The 19,162-nt window shown below is 46.5% G+C and overlaps 1 protein-coding gene across 1 annotated transcript; it reads left to right on the top strand.

Moving 5' to 3' along the window:
- The first annotated feature begins 666 nt into the window (after positions 1-666).
- On the top strand, positions 667-16,220 carry TNFAIP3 (TNF alpha induced protein 3). The gene is made up of 9 exons (XM_060114494.1): positions 667-1,032; positions 4,434-4,743; positions 8,056-8,246; positions 8,869-9,016; positions 9,181-9,351; positions 10,433-10,613; positions 11,760-12,664; positions 13,333-13,514; positions 14,240-16,220. Exons 2-9 carry the CDS (start codon positions 4,449-4,451, stop codon positions 14,522-14,524), a joined length of 2,358 nt encoding a protein of 785 aa, XP_059970477.1. The 5' UTR covers positions 667-1,032; positions 4,434-4,448; the 3' UTR covers positions 14,525-16,220.
- Positions 16,221-19,162: the final 2,942 nt, after the last annotated feature.

Genomic DNA, 19,162 nt, shown 5'->3' with positions numbered 1-19,162 from the left:
TGAAATGCTACCTGAATGGGATGCCCCCCGGGCCCCTGGTACGCAGAAATGGAGATGGGAAATCAATCAAGTGAAGGACGGGGTTGATAGTGGTTCTGATTCCTAATTTTATCTAAGACTGGCTTTGCCCCTGCGAATTTCGAGTCTGCAGGGCCACGAGATCTGACGTCACTTGGAAACGGCATCGCACCAGCCTGGGGTCCGGGGCTGTCACGAATGCTGCGGATGGGGACCAAGGGCTGTGACTGCATCTTTTTCTCGAAATCCCCCCGGGGGCCCAGAGTTGGGCGCTCCCGACGAGCTCATCACGTGCGCAGTCCAAGCTTTGCAAATCCAGCGGAGGCCTGTGGTGGTTTTTAGGGTTTTCTTTCTTTATGATTTCCCTTCTTGTTCTCCACAGTTGATGATTTTCTGCAGAAAAACGGCTGAGAAAAAGAACCTATTTCATTTCCAGTTCCCATCACTGCGATTTCCACATGGATGTGACGTTGAGTCCAGCTTCCGAAATGCCCAGGTGACTCATGCGGGGACACCCCGGGGCGGGGCGCAGGAGTTTCTCGGGCGTCGGGCAAGGCGGGGCGGGGCGGGGACGGGGCGGGGCGGAGCGCATCAGGCCTCCCGAGTCTCCTGCGCCCCCTAGCGGCAGGAGACCACCGGCTCCGGGCGCCCGGCCCGCGTCACGTGACTGGAAAGTCCCTGGGTGGAAATCCCCGGCTGTCCGCGGGCGGTAAAACAGAAAGGGAAAAAAGAGAACTGGCAGTCTGCAGCCTTGGCGGCGGCTAAGTGCAACGAGCTAGGGGCCGCGGGGGGCGGAGCGGCAAGAGCGGCCGCCGGGGAAACTGCGGCGGCAGCGGCGGCGGCAGAAGAGAGACGCACCCCCGGCCGGCCCGGCCCGCGAACTAACCCCGAGCAGGGCGTCCATGGGGCGCCGCCTCCACCTGGCCCCGACCCCGACCGTGACCCCAGCCGACGGCGCACGCCTGTCCTGACCTGGACTTGGGGTTTCTGCAGAGGATCGCGTGTCCCGAAGAGGTAACCCCCGCATCACTGTGCCGTCTCCCCCGGGCAAGGGCTGCGGGTGCGAGTTTGGCAGCGACCCGCGGGCTGGCCCCGTCGACCTGGCCTTGGTTTTGCAGCGGTTCCAGAGGGGAGTTTGTTGGCCGTTTGTACCCGTTGTAGGTTCTTCACTGCTGAGAGTTGAGGGGGCCGCACCAGATGTTGGGGTGACAGCCGGGATTCAAGGATCCAGCCAGCTGTTTCTTGCAGATAATGCAGAGAACTTGAAAGGCAGCTGCCTGCGGGGAGAGTCGCTCCCGGGGCCGCTTGGTCGCGGGTGGTCATTGGTGCTTTGCTCTTTGGCTTGTCTTTTTTGGAATCAAGCTCTGCATGCTTACGGCTACGTAGCCCTTGCAAACTGCTGTGGCCTCTTTCCAGATTGCTGTAGCACCAGCCCGAAGGTGTGGCATGTCTCAGGGGCAGCAAAACCCAGGGGGCGGGGAGCCAGGTCAGCTCAACTTCCCGGGGACGGCTTGCAGACACTGAGAGTTAAGCAGTGTCAGAGAAGTATGCGTGTAGCAGTGGGTGGTCGGCCTGCCTTTGGAGGCTCCAGTTTAGAGCATCTGCAGGCCCCTATCCCCCAGTCAGACTGTCTTTGTCAGTCGGGGTCGTCCCACATCCTGCCACCTGGCCTTTCAGGAAAGCCGTGGTATTAAGTAAGGAAGGAGCTCAGAACTTGTTGAGACCGCTTTGTTTTCAGTTCTCCCAGCCTCTGATCTTCTTTCCTTGGAAAGCCGCTCTGGTCAAGTATCTCAGGGCAGCCTTCTGAGAGAACCAGTGTTTCAGGGTCCTCTGGACCACAGCCCTAATGTCCCAGAGTACTAAACAGCCAGTTACTGCTTCGGTCTTGGTGGTCTAAAGTGCTTCTTTATTTATTTATTTTTCCAATTCTTTGTACAATTTTTGAATTTTGGGGGGGGTACTTTCTAAAAAGTCGATATTTGTTGATAAAAAGCCAATGAGGTAACAAACATGAAAGAAATGTGATGGGTAATATCGTATGTCTTTGCATATAAGGACATTACAATCATAGCTCAGAAATTCTTTATCACAGGTCAGATTATTCTTTAATCTTAAGTGTGGAGAAGTCCAAGTCCTAGGCAGTTGGGCAGTGGGTTTTGATTTCTTTTAAGGAGGCAATTCTGCAGGCCGTGCGAGGCTGAACCTATGAGTGAGGTGATACCGGGCTATCAAATGTTGACATTTGCGTGTCTTGCCTATGGTTCCAGCTTTCAGTGTTTGAGAACTTTGCTGAAAGATCTTAGGTGAAGATGAAGATAAAAGAAGAGTCAAAAAAGAGGCTACAACTAGCTTGTTTCAAATCTTCCTCGTACCTGTCTGTTTCCTTGTGTGAGCAGCAGGCACTGCCATCACGGGAGTGGTGTTCTGAGATTAGCAAGGGGTGGGTGTTGGAAGACCGGGCTTCTCAGCAAAGCCCTGACCCTGGATGGTGTGGGACCTACCTGAGCAGGACCAGTACTTCAGTTGCCGTAGATGGAGACTCAGGTGGTCATGTGATTTCAAGCCGGGGAATAAGGTTGTCTTTATCTTTAGCCTCAGCATCAAGCTGATGGTCAGGCAGTAGAAGTATGTGGTCAGGCAGTGCTTGTTGAGTGATGGGTGGACAAATGAATGACATCGTGAAAGAGGCATTTGCCATGCCACCAAGGGGAAGTGTGTGTGATATGTTGTCCCTTGGTTGTGTCTGTGGTCCTGCCATGATTTTGCCCCAAATCCACCTGCAAGGAATATCTGACATCAAAGCAGAGATTACCATTTGACCCAGAGAATGACTTCTTCCAGGCATCATCCAGCTATCAGATAAGGAATCCTGAGCTAAATCTACCACCAGAAGACTCCTCAGAAGCAACCTCAGGGTCTTCTAGTCCACCTCTCTCCTTGGAGAGGGCCATGAGAATTTAGACCATTTTATCAATGCCTTTGAGAGAGCCGAGACCCACCAGGACTGGCTTCTCTGTAATCTAGGTTTCTTCTCCCTCTTACATTGGTTTAACTTCTTTCTCAGCTAGAGGCTTGCCCTGGTAAAGAGTATGACACAAGAGTGGGATTAACAAATGCAGTGAAACTTCCTAGGGCCTCTCTTCGTGCTCTGAAAATGTCTTTGTCTTCATCTTGGAAATCAGGATGGATGGCAGGGCACCCTACTAAGGGCCAGTGAGTGTGAGCTGGCTCTCTGCAAAGCTCTGCTCTGTGAAGATCCCACGTTACATCATTCCATCATTCCATGCTGTTGGCATGGGTTGGAGATGCTGGAGTTTGCCCCCCTCCTCGTTCATTTGTCCTGAGTGGTCCCTCTGGCTGAAACTTCTTTCCTTGTCTGCTTCCAGACTTTTATTTCTTTCCACCAGTTGATTTTGCTTGCAGATTTCAGGGTGAAGACAGGGTGCAAAATCCAATCCATCTGAGTGTTGGTACCTGGAGGACGATAATAAAATTTGGTTGACGGTTGAGTTGAAGTAATACAGCTAATTCTGTAATTATATAGAATATAATTCTGTACTTCCAATATCTGCTCTTGGAAGTATAGAATTTATTATTTTATTATTGTTATTGTTCTCATTATTCTGTTTTTTATTCTCACGTTGTTAAGTTCAGTGCAGAGGTTCTGAAAGACCGCTGACCGTTTGCTCTTAAAATTACAAAACACCTTGCCGGGAATAAGCTTTTGTGTTGGTTATAAAACATGCAGTTTAACTCTTTGTATATTATAATACATTTTACAAGTAAATGCTTTATAAATATTTCTTTTGGGGACTAAAGAGAAAAGTCCAATCAGCAGCCTAGGTGGCAGCATAAAATTGCAGGATTTTTCGCAAAATATTTATTGTCTTTCCAGTATAGGGAGGGAGTGCTTGAAAGAGGTAAATCAAGACTTTGCCTAAGAGCACGGGTTGCTCGGTGGTGCTGTTAGGAAAGGAGCCAGACTTGTCAGGACTGCATTGTGCCTGTAACTGGCATTCAGGGCGCCTAAAATCCAGTGGCTGCCTCAGAGCGGCATCAGGATGGAGTGGGATTTTCAGTCCGTTACGAGGCACCATACCTGTTGCTGACAGACAGGCTTGGCTCCCTGACAAATGTTACTGAAAACATGGGTTATTCCCCTCCTCCTCGTTGCCCACTGCCCGCCTTCCTTCTCTTGTTTAGACTAATCTTTAAAAGTGATGTAACTTAAAACAGTCCGGTGTGAGTTCATCTTTGGGGCCAGCTAGTATCCTGGGAGTAGAGGTGACTAAGATCTTTTGCCTACCGCTTAGGGTAATGACAAGATCAAACACTGGGGTTTCCTGCAGGCAGGTATATAGGAGTCATATCAAAGCCGAGCTAACGGCATGGGGTTTTCTTTCCCTTCTCTTCAGGTGTTGGAGAGCACCATGGCTGAGCAACTCCTTCCTCTGGCTTTGTATTTGAGCAATATGCGGAAAGCTGTGAAGATAAGAGAGAGAACTCCAGAAGATATTTTTAAACCTACCAATGGAATCATTCACCATTTTAAATCCATGCACCGGTACACACTGGAAATGTTCAGAACTTGCCAGTTTTGTCCACAGTTTCGGGAGATCATCCACAATGCTCTCATCGACAGAAACATCCAGGCCTCCCTGGAAAGCCAGAAGAAGCTCAACTGGTGTCGAGAAGTCAGGAAGCTTGTGGCGCTGAAAACAAATGGTAAGACATGCTTTTGTCTGGGGGCTGGGGTAGCTCCCACCGGGCTGGGTGGCCACTTATTAGAAGGTAATAACACCAGTCCAGATCGAATCTCTTAAGGCCGTAGGCACCTTAGTATAGAGATTCTATAAGGGGCACGTAACGAAAGCAAGCTTGTTTTGTGAATATTTTAATTAAGGATATTTTCTAGTGTATGTTAGACAGCAGAGCGCACTGAGGCTTTAAGAATGCATTTCTAGACACCATGCACCTATTAAGTATATGTGTATGGTATGTATGTATGACTTCTGTATGTAATTCTTGCAACTGTTTAATCATCTGTGAAATACCCTTCCCTAGCCAGTAATGGAAATATCAAAAGGCTTTAAGTTCAAAAGGAAAGCATTGTGTGAAAACTGGTAGCGTTTCCCACTGTCATTAGAAAATGCTTGTGATGATGGCCTTACACTTCTTGAATCAGTGACATTTTATGGGTTAACCAGTGACTGTTGTCAGCTCCTCCCTTACCTGGGTTCTGTTGCCCACAGTCCCATGATAGGAACTAGAAAGATACTTGAGATTTTTAGCACAGGTTTTAGACCTCTACTGCATGTTTTTTTAGGGATTCCTAGTACTGTACTGCATTTCTTGCTGTCTGTGACTGTCTACCCAATGGCCGTTTATGACTAGTAGGTGTTTCCTGTTCTAAGCTTTACTGTTTTGTTTTTTATTTACTTCCTTTGAGCAAGAGTATGCACATCACAGAAACATTCGAGCATACTGTTTTTCATGCAGATACAAAATTCTACTTTATAAATGCAGCGAATTATTACAAGAAGCAAGTAGACTGCTTATAGTCTTAAGTAAGGCCTTTTTCTCAAAAGGCTCCTGTCCTTAGATCAGTGACGATCCTAAACCATCCCGATCACAATAATACGTCGAAGGGCAAAATTAGTACATCCTTGTTGACAGTGAGATGATAAGGACATCAACTTAAATAAATTGGTACATTCACGTTGGCCATTTTTGACTTGGGTAACTTGGCACGATTGAGGGACATGTTTTTTTCCTTTGGTTCTGGGAGTTAGCGTCACCTCAGCATCTTGCTTTTATTTTTGAAGCACAGATTCTTAGAAACATAGAAAGAAAACTGGGGCTATGTAGTGTTTATGTTGTTCTTGGCATTAAGTCAAGTGATGCTTAGAAGTAGGTAATTATGTGAAGTCGTCATCAAGGGGTTTATGGTCCTGACAGTTTGTGGTTTTAACTCTCTCCCATTTGGTTACAAAAAGAGGTGGGAGAGTTGGAAAGAACAGATTCTGCCAAATTAGAAATGTGGTAGAAAGAGAAAAAACGTATTATCATGAACTGAACTGAGATTTTAGGGTTAACTTGCTCTGGTTCCTTAAGAGAAAAAATGGAATATAAAAAGTAAATACTTGTTTTGCAAAGATAGGTCATTTAAATCAAGGATTCATGCTACAAACAAAACTACAAAAGCAAGTGCATTCTGATATCATTTTCTGAGAAGTAAGGATTTTTAGGCTCAGGATCCTTTTATTTCACCACTTGCAAAAAAAATTCCTTAAAATTCTGGAAAAGGAAGAAAAGGTATTTAGGGGAAGGAAGGAAACAAATGACTTTTCCTCTCTGATTTTTATTAGCACTTTTTTTTTTAAGCCTTCCCCCTATAGGAGGGCTCTACAAAGTCAATGATCTGTTTGGGGAGGGGGTGATTCACAAGTTTGCATTTGAGGATATGAGACTGTGGTGAATGAGGAAGGGAGTAGGTGGCATAAAATTGAAACTTCATGTGAAAAATTCCAACGTCTATTGGCTGCAGCGATTTCACTTGTATAATGAGTAGCCCTATTCCAGCTCACCCTGACCACACCCACTTGGAAAGTCCAGAGTGCACTTCGCACTTTAAATGTCTACACACCACAACAAAAAGTACAATAGCTGTTGCTCAATTGCTAGTCAAATAACTTAGCGCTGGGGAATTCCAGATGTTACTTAGGGAATTTTATGCTGGTGCATCTCAATAAAGAACTGAAAGTAAGCACAAGAAGAAAAAAAGCCTTATCTTTGCTCTAGATTTTGCAAAGGGGAAATTTCAACAGAATGCAGTTGTTGCTACATTTCTGCCAAGACACAAGCCTTGAGCGATCTTTTTGGTTCATTTGTTTGAATGTTTATTTAGCTATTTTTTCTAAGTGTGTAAATTGAACGGATACTGGCTGCGGCTACATTTTTGAGGGTTTTTTGCTGTTGTTGTTGTTTACAGTTGACTGTAATTAAGATTTGATAAAATTTCAAATAGCTTTATTGCCCCATAGAACAATGTAAGAACACGATTGAACTTCTCTTTATAAAAACAATTATGCACTTCCCAAAAGAGACTAAAGAGTTAACTTTTTAAATATTAAACAGACCTCCAAAATGTTTATTCTTTGGAGTTCAAAAAGCAATGCAGTCTCATGAATTGTGGATTTTAACCTATAAAAGTAACAAAGTGATAGAATAAAATTAGACCTATCTTTTTCTCAAAAGGCTCAAAATTCCTCAAGTGCCAGCCCTAAACACTGAATTATTTTCAAAGGTAGACATCCAGGCCCTCTTTAACTCTGAGAAAGGACTCTAATTGCTAACAGGCGGGTTCACACAAGGCATTTCTGGGGGTGGGGTGGGCAGGCAGTAGGTAATTCAGTCTTCTCAATCCCACTTTACAGACCAGGAGAGGAAGCTCCCAGGCCCCAAAGGCTGTGGTGGGATGGTCAAGTCATGTACCGCTGAGTCATGGCCAGGCCATCCCTGTCTAGTAAATGGAGCCAGACCAGCTTCCTGGTTTGAGCATGTTACCCTGGGGGTTCTCTCTCAGAGTCAGAGAGCAATAGTGCCAGCGTCTTAGCCAGAAAATCAAGGCATGTTAGAAAGGAGTGGACTTCAGAGATCATAACCCAGTGTCCTCATTTCCAAAGAGGAAAAATACTCAGAGGTTAAGGAATTTCCCCCCAAGGTCACCTAAGCTAGTTAGGGCAGAGCCAGGCTGGAACCAAGGGCTCCTGACTCTCAGTCTCTGGTTCCTTGGCTCTGTTAGTATCGTTCATTAAAAATCAGAGTTAAAAGAATGATATATTTTTTTTTCGTTAAAGCTGTCATCACCTTGTGAAATGTTACCAGTTGGCCCTTCGCCTAAGACATTAAACCACTGGCGTTTCTCACAAGCGCTATTGGGTCCCCGCACGGTAGCTGTAAGGCTAGTTTACTCTGTGAACCCCTGCTAGGCCTTAGATGTAGATTTGCTTGAATTTCCTTCCCTTCTGTCCTCAGGTGACGGAAACTGCCTCATGCACGCTGCTTCCCAGTACATGTGGGGTGTTCAGGACACAGACTTGGTCCTGAGGAAGGCGCTCTTCAGCACCCTCAAGGAGACGGACACCCGCAACTTTAAATTCCGCTGGCAGCTGGAGTCTCTTAAGTCTCAGGAATTCGTGGAAACGGGGCTTTGCTACGATACCCGGGTATGTTGTGTTTCCTCATCAAGCATCTATTGACAGAGCTCCATGGTGGCAAAACAATACCTTCGGCCAGTCCCTGCTCTCAAGGAGCATGTGATTTGCCGGGTCACGTAAACTTGGCAAAGCAGAGTCAATGGAAAACACCAGAAACCTCCTGTGGGATGGACCTGAGGCTCTTGTCACTGCTTCCCAGCTGGGGAGTCATCTTAGAATGATCTTTCTGGTCTTGGGCTTCCCTGTGGCGTTTTAGTTGTTTTTCAGTTTGATTGCCCTTCTCATGCTTTACTGAGCCAGCCAATCAAATTCAGACGGGTGCCTCCCCATTTTCAGTCACAAGTTTGGGATTTTTGTGCACATTTGGATGAGGAGCGTTGACATTATGCCTCATCAGGGATTTTTTTGAAAGCAGGTGCTGTCCCCATCCTCCCCTACGTTTGAGTTTGCCTTGTAGTGGAAAAAAGTAAGGGAAGAAAGCCAAAGTGGGGACAAAAGGGTGATCGTTTAAGTGATAATTTCAAGAAAGGGTAAAAGTAAGCTGAGTGATACAAGTGATAAATTATAGAGTGAAGCCAGAATTGTTTTTTAGTGCAGAGTACATGCAATGATTTCTTTTCTGTCCCCTTAGAATTGGACTGATGAATGGGACAACCTTGTCAAAATGGCATCCACGGACATACCAGTGGCCCGCAGTGGACTTCAGTATAATTCACTGGAAGAAATACACATATTTGTCCTTTGCAACATCCTCAGAAGGCCGATCATTGTCATTTCAGGTGAGATGCCTGCTGAGGGCTTATCCGTATTTAAGTGCTTTTCAGCTTTAGTGCTTTACCTCTTAGGAAAACCCATGCTACCAAAGTTACAGGAGACCATAGTTAAATGGAATCTGATGAAAGCCACGGAGGGCCTTACCTTTTCTTTCTCTTTCCTTAAACAGACAAAATGCTGAGAAGTTTGGAATCGGGTTCCAATTTCGCTCCTTTGAAGGTGGGCGGAATTTACTTGCCTCTCCATTGGCCTGCCCAGGAATGCTACAGATACCCCATCATTCTCGGCTACGACAGCCAACACTTTGTACCCCTGGTGACCATGAAGGACAGTGGACCTGGTGAGAAAACTGAGCATCTATTCACATTTGTACTTGCTGGTAGATACTGGTACACCCCGTTCCTCCTGAACATCAGGGTTTGCTCTTTTGCTCCTTATGGAAAGTCTCATTTAAGTATATTAGTTTTATTTAAATACAGCGTTCTGTCAGTTGCTTAGCAACAGTGATGCAATAGCAGTCATCGTAATGCGCCCCCAACTTTTTGTCTACAGTTTGGGAAGTCCTTTCAGCATGTTAGTGGCAAGTAGGAGATGATGTCTATTACTGTTGCCATTTGTTAATTAGCCCGTAATACAGGGCCTGGCATGGGGCAGGTAAATGTCTGGCAGGTTAGCTATGATTGTAATAGCTTAATGAGGAACTAATAAGGCACTTTACAGATGCTCAGGTACATTATTTTCTTTCATTTCATCTTCACGGCATCCCTGTGGGTGCGATAGCCTTACAGTACAGATGAGGCACTTGAAGCTCAGAGAAGTTAAATAACTTACCTGATGTCACAGAGATGGATGGTAGCACAGTCAGGACTCGAACCCAGGTCGGTCTGGTTCTGAGTGTGGGATTTGACCAATAAGATCTACTGCCTCCAGGCTGCTTAATATGCTGTGGGCGTCCTGGAAACCATGTGGGGGTTTTTTGGTTTTTCTAAATTTTATTTATTTTTGGCTGCATTGGGTCTTCGTTGCGGTGCACGGGCTTCTCATTGCGGTGGCTTCTAGGTGCATGGGCTCAGTAGTTGTGGCTCCCGGGCTCTAGAGCGCAAGCTCAGTAGTTGTGGCGCACGGGCTTAGTTGCTCTGCGGCATGTGGGATCTTCCCGGACCAGGGCTCGAACCCGTGTCCCCTGCACTGGCAGGCGGATTTTCATCCACTGCACCACCAGGGAAGTCCCAACCATGTGTTTTTTATTAGAGTTGAGCGCAGTTTGTTTCCCCATTTGATTTTGTGACTAGATAATACTTTTCCACTCTGTAATTGTATCCTTTCTGCATTTTCAAAATGTAGTCGTTCTATATATGGCCTCACACATAATCTCATTTAGTAGAATCATATTTTGCTGGTGTGTTGTTTTTTTCCCTCAGAAATCCGAGCTGTTCCACTTGTTAACAGAGAGAGAGGAAGATTCGAAGACTTAAAAGTTCACTTTTTGACAGATCCTGAAAATGAGATGAAGGAAAAGCTCCTGAAAGAATACTTGATGGTGATAGAAATTCCTGTTCAAGGCTGGGACCATGGCACCACCCATTTAATTAACGCTGCGAAGTAAGCAGTTTGGTTTTCGCTCTATCCTTTGTCATCTCTAAGCTGCTGCTACCCCAAAGACCAACAGTAAAGTTATTTGAAGCTGGTTTCCTCCAGCGTGAAACAAGTTTAGGGGCTTGTGTGTGAGTCAGAGACAATCACTTCAGGTAGCACTAACTTGGGTTTCACATGGGAACAAGAAATTTATCCAAAATGATTTCTCTGCATATCTGGATGCTGAGCGTCAGCGCTGTGGCTTTAAAAAGTGCATTCACATCAAGGATAGGTTGTTTTTTTTTTTAATTACCCTAGTGCTAGACTAGCAAGCGAAAATTCTTAGAAACAAAACACTCATTCTCCTGGCTTCTGGGGAAGGCAGACACACCAGACACAGACTGAGCTGTAGAATGTGTTTGTGTGGCAGGCACGTGACTTGGCCACGTGGGGTCGGGAGGAGAGACCCAGAGTGCAGGTTGTACAGGTATCAAAATTGTAAACACTGGCTTGATGATAAAGAGATGCCCATTTCCTAGAACTTGAAATGCACAAGACCGAGAAGACCTAAGAGAATCGGTTTCTCAAAGTGGAGATGAACAAATTACAGAGTCAGAAGTCAGTATGTAACGCCTGATGGTGTGTCCGCCTCTTAGTTACTGCTCGTGGCAGTTACCGCTAGTAGAGGCCAGGTGCACGTTTAAAATTAATAAAATAAATTAATAAAGAAAACTACAGAGCATGTTACAAGGTAGTTTGTACTATAAAGTAAGCTCATCCCAAATGAATACCCTGAATAACGTTTCACTAGAAATTTGATCTCTGAGAAGTTAGAAAGTAAAAGTGACTTTTTCAAAGAGGAAGAGGGTAATTAAGTATAGAAGCAGCCCCTGAGTAGCCCTTTCTTCAGAATTATCAATAATTTGGGGTGGACCAAAATTATTTAAATAAGACTGATTCTCGAAATAATGACGTCTTCTCAACAGTATTGGACTGTGTTACGTTAGAGGTGCAAAGTCTTCATCACAGGCTGCATTTCAGTGAACGGTTATGAAGTTATCACCACAGGCCACATTTTAAAAGTTTGCTCTATGATCTAGTGGTGTGAAGTTGTATGTGTGTGTGTGTGTATGTGTAGGTGTGTAGTCTCATGTTTTTCCTTTTGGTCTTTAGGTTGGATGAAGCTAACTTACCCAAAGAAATAAACCTGGTAGATGATTACTTTGAACTTGTCCAGCACGAGTACAAGAAGTGGCAGGAAAACAATGAGCAGGGGCGGAGAGACACGCACCCCCAGAATCCTCTGGAACCTTCCGTCCCCCAGCTTTCTCTCATGGACATCAAATGCGAAACGCCCAACTGCCCTTTCTTCATGTCCGTGAACACCCAGCCTCTGTGCCACGAGTGCTCGGAGAGGCGGCAGAAGAAACACACCAAAGCCCCAAAGCCCAACTCCAAGCCGGGCCCTGAGGCGCTGCCCCGCCTGGTGCTCGGGGCCTCCCGGGGGGAGGCCTGGAGCCCCGAGGAGCCCTCCGGGGGTCCCCACTCAGCCCCTCCGACAGCACCCAGCCTCTTCCTGTTCAGCGAGACCACGGCCATGAAGTGCAGGAGCCCCGGCTGCCCTTTCACCCTCAACGTGCAGCACAATGGCTTCTGCGAGCGATGCCACAACGCCCGGCAGCTTCCCGCGGGCCACCCCTCGGACCCCGCGCAGCATCTCGACCCCGGCAAGTGCCGAGCCTGCCTCCAGGACGTCACCAGGACGTTTAATGGGATCTGCAGTGCTTGCTTTAAAAGGACTACAGCCGAGCCCGCCCCGAACCTCAGCTCGAGCAGCCCCCTCTCCTGCCACCAGCGCTCCAAGTCTGACCCCTCACAGCTCGCACAGAGCCTCTCCCCGCACGCCTGCCGCGGAGCCGGGCCCGAGGCTCCCTCTGGCCGCCGCTCCCCGGCCGCACGGACTCCAGGGGACAGGACGGGGATGAACAAGTGCAGGAAAGCGGGCTGCATGTACTTTGGGACTCCAGAGAACAAAGGCTTTTGCACGCTGTGTTTCATCGAGTACAGAGAAAATAAACGTGAGTGAGAGGATGGGTTTCACCCCTGTTTCAAAACCCTACGTAGAAGGCAGTTTGCCCCTGAAATTCAAGAAGGGAGCCCCTTCAAGAAGGGGCTGTGGTACTGAGTGTGCCTTGCGTGGGGGGGACAGTCACAGTGGCTCTGCCGGCACACCTGGAAGCAAAAGCACAGAACGGCAAGTTCCAAAACCCACAAGAGCCCTGTGGGTAGAGTTCAGAGAATTTGTTTTTATAAGGTCACGTGGTGTAGTGTTTGTAACGCAGAATTTAGACGAGACTTCTTTTGAAACTCTGGCATACTAGAGAAAATTCAAAACCCGTTGAGTGGTAGCTGGAAAGAGAGCGGCCTTCCCTGACGTCCTAAGAGCCCATTTGTGGTTTTTGAAATCTCAGATTTGAAAGAAGGACGGGCGCTTAATGTCTCTGCTTGTTCTGTTACTGCGCCGACCAGTGCGGCATGTTCCAAAGGGAGAGATCTGTAAAGTCAAAGATGTTTTTATTACAGTATTATTTCTGTTGGTTATTCTGCTAGGTTTCTGAAAGGTTGCTCTCGTAGGTAGAGCGCAGCTGGTCTAATCTGTATTAGGAACCTGTCTGTTTCTCGGATGTCAGCATCCGTCCGCTTGGTGAACCGTACGTGTTACTGATGAGCCTCTGCTCTGTTGTAGATTTTGTCCCTGCCTCAGGGAAAGCCAGCCCCACGGCCTCCAGGTTCCAGAACACTGTCCCCTGCCTGGGCAGGGAATGCGGTGCCCTCGGAAGCAGTGTGTTTGAAGGATACTGTCAGAAGTGTTTCATCGAAGCTCAGAATCAGAGATTTCACGAAGCGAAAAGGACTGAAGAGCAGCTGGTGAGACATCTTGAGGGACTTCCCCCTCTCCTGTGGGCCCGGCCTCCTCACCGGAGTGATAAGCAGGCTGTCCTCCCTGCTGAGTTCCAGGGAAAAACCAGGGGAAAAGTCAGCCTGGCCCCCAGGGCTGGAAGCACAGCAGTTCCTATTGATTTTCATGGCTTAAGCTTACTTTAGATTCATTTTAAGAAGCAAATAAAACCAGCCGTGGAATAAAACCTGTTAAAGCCTCCGAAAAGCCAAATGGCGATCAGAGACTTCTTGGATTTGTAGCAGAAGTGCAGACTTTCTTAAGTAATCCTCTTATTATGAGATAGAAGGAAAAGGCAGAACATCCCGGGTGCCTCCACTTACTGGCATGTAATAAAAGCAAACATTCATGGATAGATGCCTCTCCTACTGGTTGGAGGGTGGTAGGGAATCTGTCTAAATGAGGGCACCTTGGCATTAATCCAGAGGGAAGCGAGCCGGGCCAGGCTTTGCCGGACTCCGTGTTAGGGTTGGTGGTTCCACCGGGCCTCCCTGGGGCCAGGCCTGTTTTCGTGGGATGGGGAGGAAAGGTCCTTGGAGGCTCCCGTCCATAGACCGCCTCCTGTCCGCTTGGTCAGGCAGGTGCCTTCACCACACCCCAGCCCTTTGTAGAACCCACACCGTCAGATGAGATGGCACCGTGTGGTCCCTGAACAGTGAATGTGACAGTGGTTCTCTCTGCTCTCTCCACCCAGAGGGCGAGCCAGCACAGAGACTTGCCCCGAGCCACCCAGAGCACCTCCTGGTCCAAGTGCACGCGGGCCACCTGCAGGAACGTGCTGGCCTGCTGCAACCAGGAGCTGTGCATGGAGTGCCAGCACCTCGGCCAGCGCGTGGCCGCCGGCGCCCGGCGGCCCGAGCCCGTCCCTGAGGAGCCTCCCACGCAGCGCTGCCGGGCCCCCGCCTGTGAACACTTCGGCAACGCCAAGTGCAACGGCTACTGCAACGAGTGCTTTCAGTTCAAGCAGATGTACGGCTAACCTGACCCAGGGGGCCAGCCCCGGCCCGGAGGGGCCTGGAGCCTTAGCCCACGTGGTGCTGTGCTCCCAGCGCCCCGGTGCCACCCGAGGGTCCGGCCCTGCATGGGGGGCCAGGGTGCCTCTGAGCAGGGCAGGAAAGAAGCTCTCGGTCACCGGCCTGGAATCTGAGCGAAGCGTGTGACTGGCCGCGGGCGGTGTGAGCTTCAGCCCAGAGCTCCACCTCCTCTCCTTCCAAGCGGCGGCCAGGAACCTCATGGACTCAGAGCGCGTGCCAGGACCACCGCCTCATCCTTAGAGAAAAGGGGAACGACGCAGGTCAGGCGGGCTGGGAAAGTCGGAGCCAGTGCCCCTGCCCTCCAAAAGCATTTCTCGGAGATGCGGAGCTGAGGCCCACAGGCCCTCTGCCGGAAGCTCGGGAAGCTCAGGGGTAACGGGCAGCCTCAGAGTGCCGCTCGTTCACGGTTTCACCCTCCCTGCCCCGTTCCTTTCCCACGGACATGGCAGAAGCCGAACCGTCCACGGACTGTGATGCTGAGGCTGCTGAGACTGAACAAGTCCACGGTGAAAAGCACACCAGCTGCTCTTTACGATATGCACCTTGTAAGACCCAGAATATTCTCAGTGGGCAGATGTGTAACTCTTTTGGTTATCACTGTCTTTACTTCTAAAGCTTAACTTGAACTGAGGTGAGCATACACCTGGATACACATATAATGGCCCCTTATGTTACACATGAGGGAATTTTGTTTGTTTGTTACGTTGCGCTGCTGCCCTAGAAGTTTAAGTAAGAAGACTGACTGATAATAATAACCTATTTTCTGGTTGTTGTAGGGGCTAGCACGACTCGTGGACACAGCCCACCTGAACTCCACCAGCAGACTCTTGTGTCTGTGTAATCACTTTATTTATTTTATTGCAAACTTTAAGGTTATTTAAGTGAAGCTGTTTCTTCTGGTCTGCAGAAATTGCTATACTGTCTTCTTGAGATAACATACTGGCTTTCGGTCATGTTATAGACACAGCAAACTCCTGACCACAGTAAGGGAGTCGACCTTTTCCACACATTTTGGAAAGAAGAAGTTGCATCGAAAATAAATTCATTAAACTCTCATGCTTCCTCGTGAAACTTTGGCCAGAGCCACTTCCCAGCCCTCCGATGAGAAACCCTTCCCCACAGTGTAGAGATGCTTCTGCGTATCCTACCTCCTTAGAGGGACAATTGGGAAGGAGCAGGGATGAGATTGGAGAAGGTCACGGGGAAATGTGGAGCCTTTGGTGATGGTTTTGTTTGCTGTGTTAATGCTGTGTGCTGGGGTGCAGGGCAGTGACCTCGTGGCCACCTTAGCATTGGGACAGCACAACCTTGTAACCATGAGTACGAGGAAATTTCTTTCTGTCCTTGGCCTGCAGTTTCTCCGTGTGTTTTGTGTTACTCTCATACTTGTTCTAGAGAAAAAAAGGAAGGGAAACACATTGTCCCCAGAGGTAAAGGCTGCTATTTTTGCGGGGAGGGTGTCTGGACTTAGAACCTGAAAATTTGGGCAATCTATAACTAATTCTCCATGGTCTTTACTTGTCCTCTGTGATGTGTTTTCCCCTTGAGATACCATAAGCCTTTTTCCTTGACAGATCTCTTTATAATGTCTTTCTAAAGATTTCACATAAACTTCAGGGTTTTCATTTAGTTCTTTTAAAGTTGCTATTTTAATATTTTGTGTATCAATATTTTCATTCTTAATGTGAATAAATGGGATTATTTATACTTATTATAGAAAACATTTGAAATTTGCACATCTAGTTGTCTCTCATAGAAAACTGTTGACTCTCTATTGGCTTTCTTCAAGTTTTCCTAAATTTAAATGTAACTTTTCACAGAAGTCAAGATTAAAAAGTAAATTATTTAAGAACAAATTTTGATGTTTTCTGTTTACGCATGATGAAAGAAAAAGGCCCCAATACTAAGACCACACTTCCCAAACAACTTTATTTCAAGGAACACCTGGGCAGGGGGTACATCTCTCACCCACAGGTATTAAGAGAACTTACTGTTAAGGGTAAGGCATCTGGTTTAACAGGGAAGACATGGAGGCCCAGAGGGAAGTAGGAAAGACGTGCCAGTGCCTGTTCCCTGTGCTCCTCTGAAGTTTCCTGCCCTCAGCCTTACTGAAGTACAGAGAGAAAAGACAAGGGGGAGCAGCAGAGAGAGACAGGAAGGAAAGAAGTCAGAGGGGAGGAAGGAGTATAAGACCTCTGGGTCAGATCTTAGAAGAGGCGACCTATGACTGTGATGGCCATGAGGACTGGCGGCACCAGTGTCCTGGGAAATCATAAATGGCCCATTCTTCCACCCAATACAAGTGTACCTATAGAAGATTGATGCCGAAGGACTGTGCAGCTCCTGGAATCTCTCTTTTTTTTTTTTTTTTTTTAAAGCTGCCCAGGAGATTCTGATCATCAGCCAGATTTTAGAACCATACATTTAAAGAAATATTTATAATATTTCTAAACTTACTGTGGAAAATTGTAACATACAAGAAAACAGGTAAAAATATCATGAACCCCCATATACCCATCATCCAGTTTCAACAGAAACATCTTGCCACGTTTGTTTCATCTGTCACCTCTTTTTTTTTCTGGATTATTTTAAAGCAAATTTCAGATATTGTGTCCTCACACTCACAAATCAGTGTGCATCTCTAATTGTTAAGAATAGGTTCTTTTTCTATAACCACCATTATTACACCCAGCTAAATTATTTTTAATACCATCCAATTCTTAAGTTTGTATTCTAATTTCTCACATTTTCCACTATACAGAGTCCTATTGCTTTTGATTGCTAACATTTCTTAAGGCTCTTTTAGTCTGTGACACTCCCTTTTTAAGTTTTCATGCTATTTTTTAAGGCGATTAGGTCATTTTTTCTGTAGAATAACTCACATTCTGGATTTGGCAGATTGCTTTCTTCTGGTGTCATTTCACTTGTCTTTCTAGACTTCTTATTAGATTCAGGTTCAATCAGGCAAGAATCATTCACAGGTGACGCTGTGTGTGTCCCATGACACTCCATCCTATCTGAGCTGTATGAATGCTTACCCAGAGAAATCACAAAGCCTTGAATTGACCTCTTTTTCTCCATTCTTCCTCTGTCTCTCACCCAACATTAAAAATTACAGCCCTTCCATCAGCATGATGAACATAAGCATTTGACCATAAGTCATCAGGATTTCTAAAATAGGAAGTGACTTATAATTAGCAAACTATCTCTGACTCAGAGAAATGGCACAAAAAATGAAATAGGGCAGGTTTGGAGGGCAGCAAGAGAGCCACTTAGGGCACATCTCCAATCTGGAGTGGTGGATGGACCTCAGGGTTGGGGACCCTATAAAGCATATGTACAACTTTATATTGGGGTGTGTACAGTATCTTTCTGAAGTGGAGCCAGTGGCTTTCTTCAAAGTCTCAAAGAAATCGATGACTTTCCAAAAAGGCAAAGGACCTAGGCGTGGTGGGCTGAAAAATAAGACTTGGAAGGAACGGGCTTTGCTTCAGCTTGCCCAGATCTTTACTTCTAACACTGTGGAGTATCACCTTCATACCACACATGGGTGGAAGTTCAGATCATCTGAAACCGAAGACGTAATGTTTATTCCTGCCCTCTTCCTTCCGTGCACAGGGAAGGGCATTATCGGCTTCCATGCCACCTCTAGACGTTTTCCCCATCCTCCCACATCCAAACTTCTGTGAAGTGTATCTCCAAAATGTCTCACAAATCCATTCTTGCCACCTTTCCTCCTGCAGCTCCAGCTTGGACCCCAGCCTCCTGCTGTCTTATTTTGCCTCTGGTCTCTCCTTTCTAGACAGTCCCTTACTAGTTACCTATGCTTGTAAATCACGGACCTGGTAATGCTTCTCCTTTAATTAATATTCCCCCATGGCTTTCTACTGCTCCTAAAGCCAGGTGCGTGCAACCAGGAGTTGCAGGAAGAAAACAGGAAACCTCTGAGTTCATTTTGCTGATATTTGATATATGAATTACTACGGGTGCTCTCCCCTTGTCAGCATCAGGGGGTCACTGTCACCCAAGCAGTCCTGAAGTAACTGTGAGTTGCTCAGCTCAGAGGGGGTAGCAATAGTGCCTTCATTCACTGACTTCCTGCATCTTGATACAAATAAAATTTGACCTATCCTTTGTTACCCTGATTTTATTACTGAAACTGATGTAGCTGTGTCACCTAGACACTCTCTTACCTGCACACTTAAGCTTGGAAACAAAAATACTCTAGTCTGGTTAAAAAGTATCCAAAGGAAGACTTACAGGGGGTTTTGAACCTATTTATTGGAAATCTGGATGTATCTTTACACCTTCCCAACTAATTGAAATCAAAGAAGATTGAAATTTATTAGCTAAGTTTAGACAAAAACTTTTGCATAGTTGATAGCTGGAAATGAAATTTAATTCATTTTGAATAAGGAGGCACGATGATTTTTTTTCTTTCTCTCCATCTTCTATTGTTTCTCTATCTTCTGTAGGTATCTTTTCCAGCTCAGTCAAGGATCACAACAAAGTGAATTTAGAATCAGACTTTGGAATGGCTTTGTTATAAAGCAATAGATAATTTTTTAAAATAATAAAACATG

This window comes from Mesoplodon densirostris, chromosome 12, assembly GCF_025265405.1.
Source record: "Mesoplodon densirostris isolate mMesDen1 chromosome 12, mMesDen1 primary haplotype, whole genome shotgun sequence".
NCBI lineage: Eukaryota > Metazoa > Chordata > Mammalia > Artiodactyla > Ziphiidae > Mesoplodon > Mesoplodon densirostris.
Note: the sequence above shows the minus strand (reverse complement) of the source record. Positions and strands in the feature narration are given on the sequence as shown.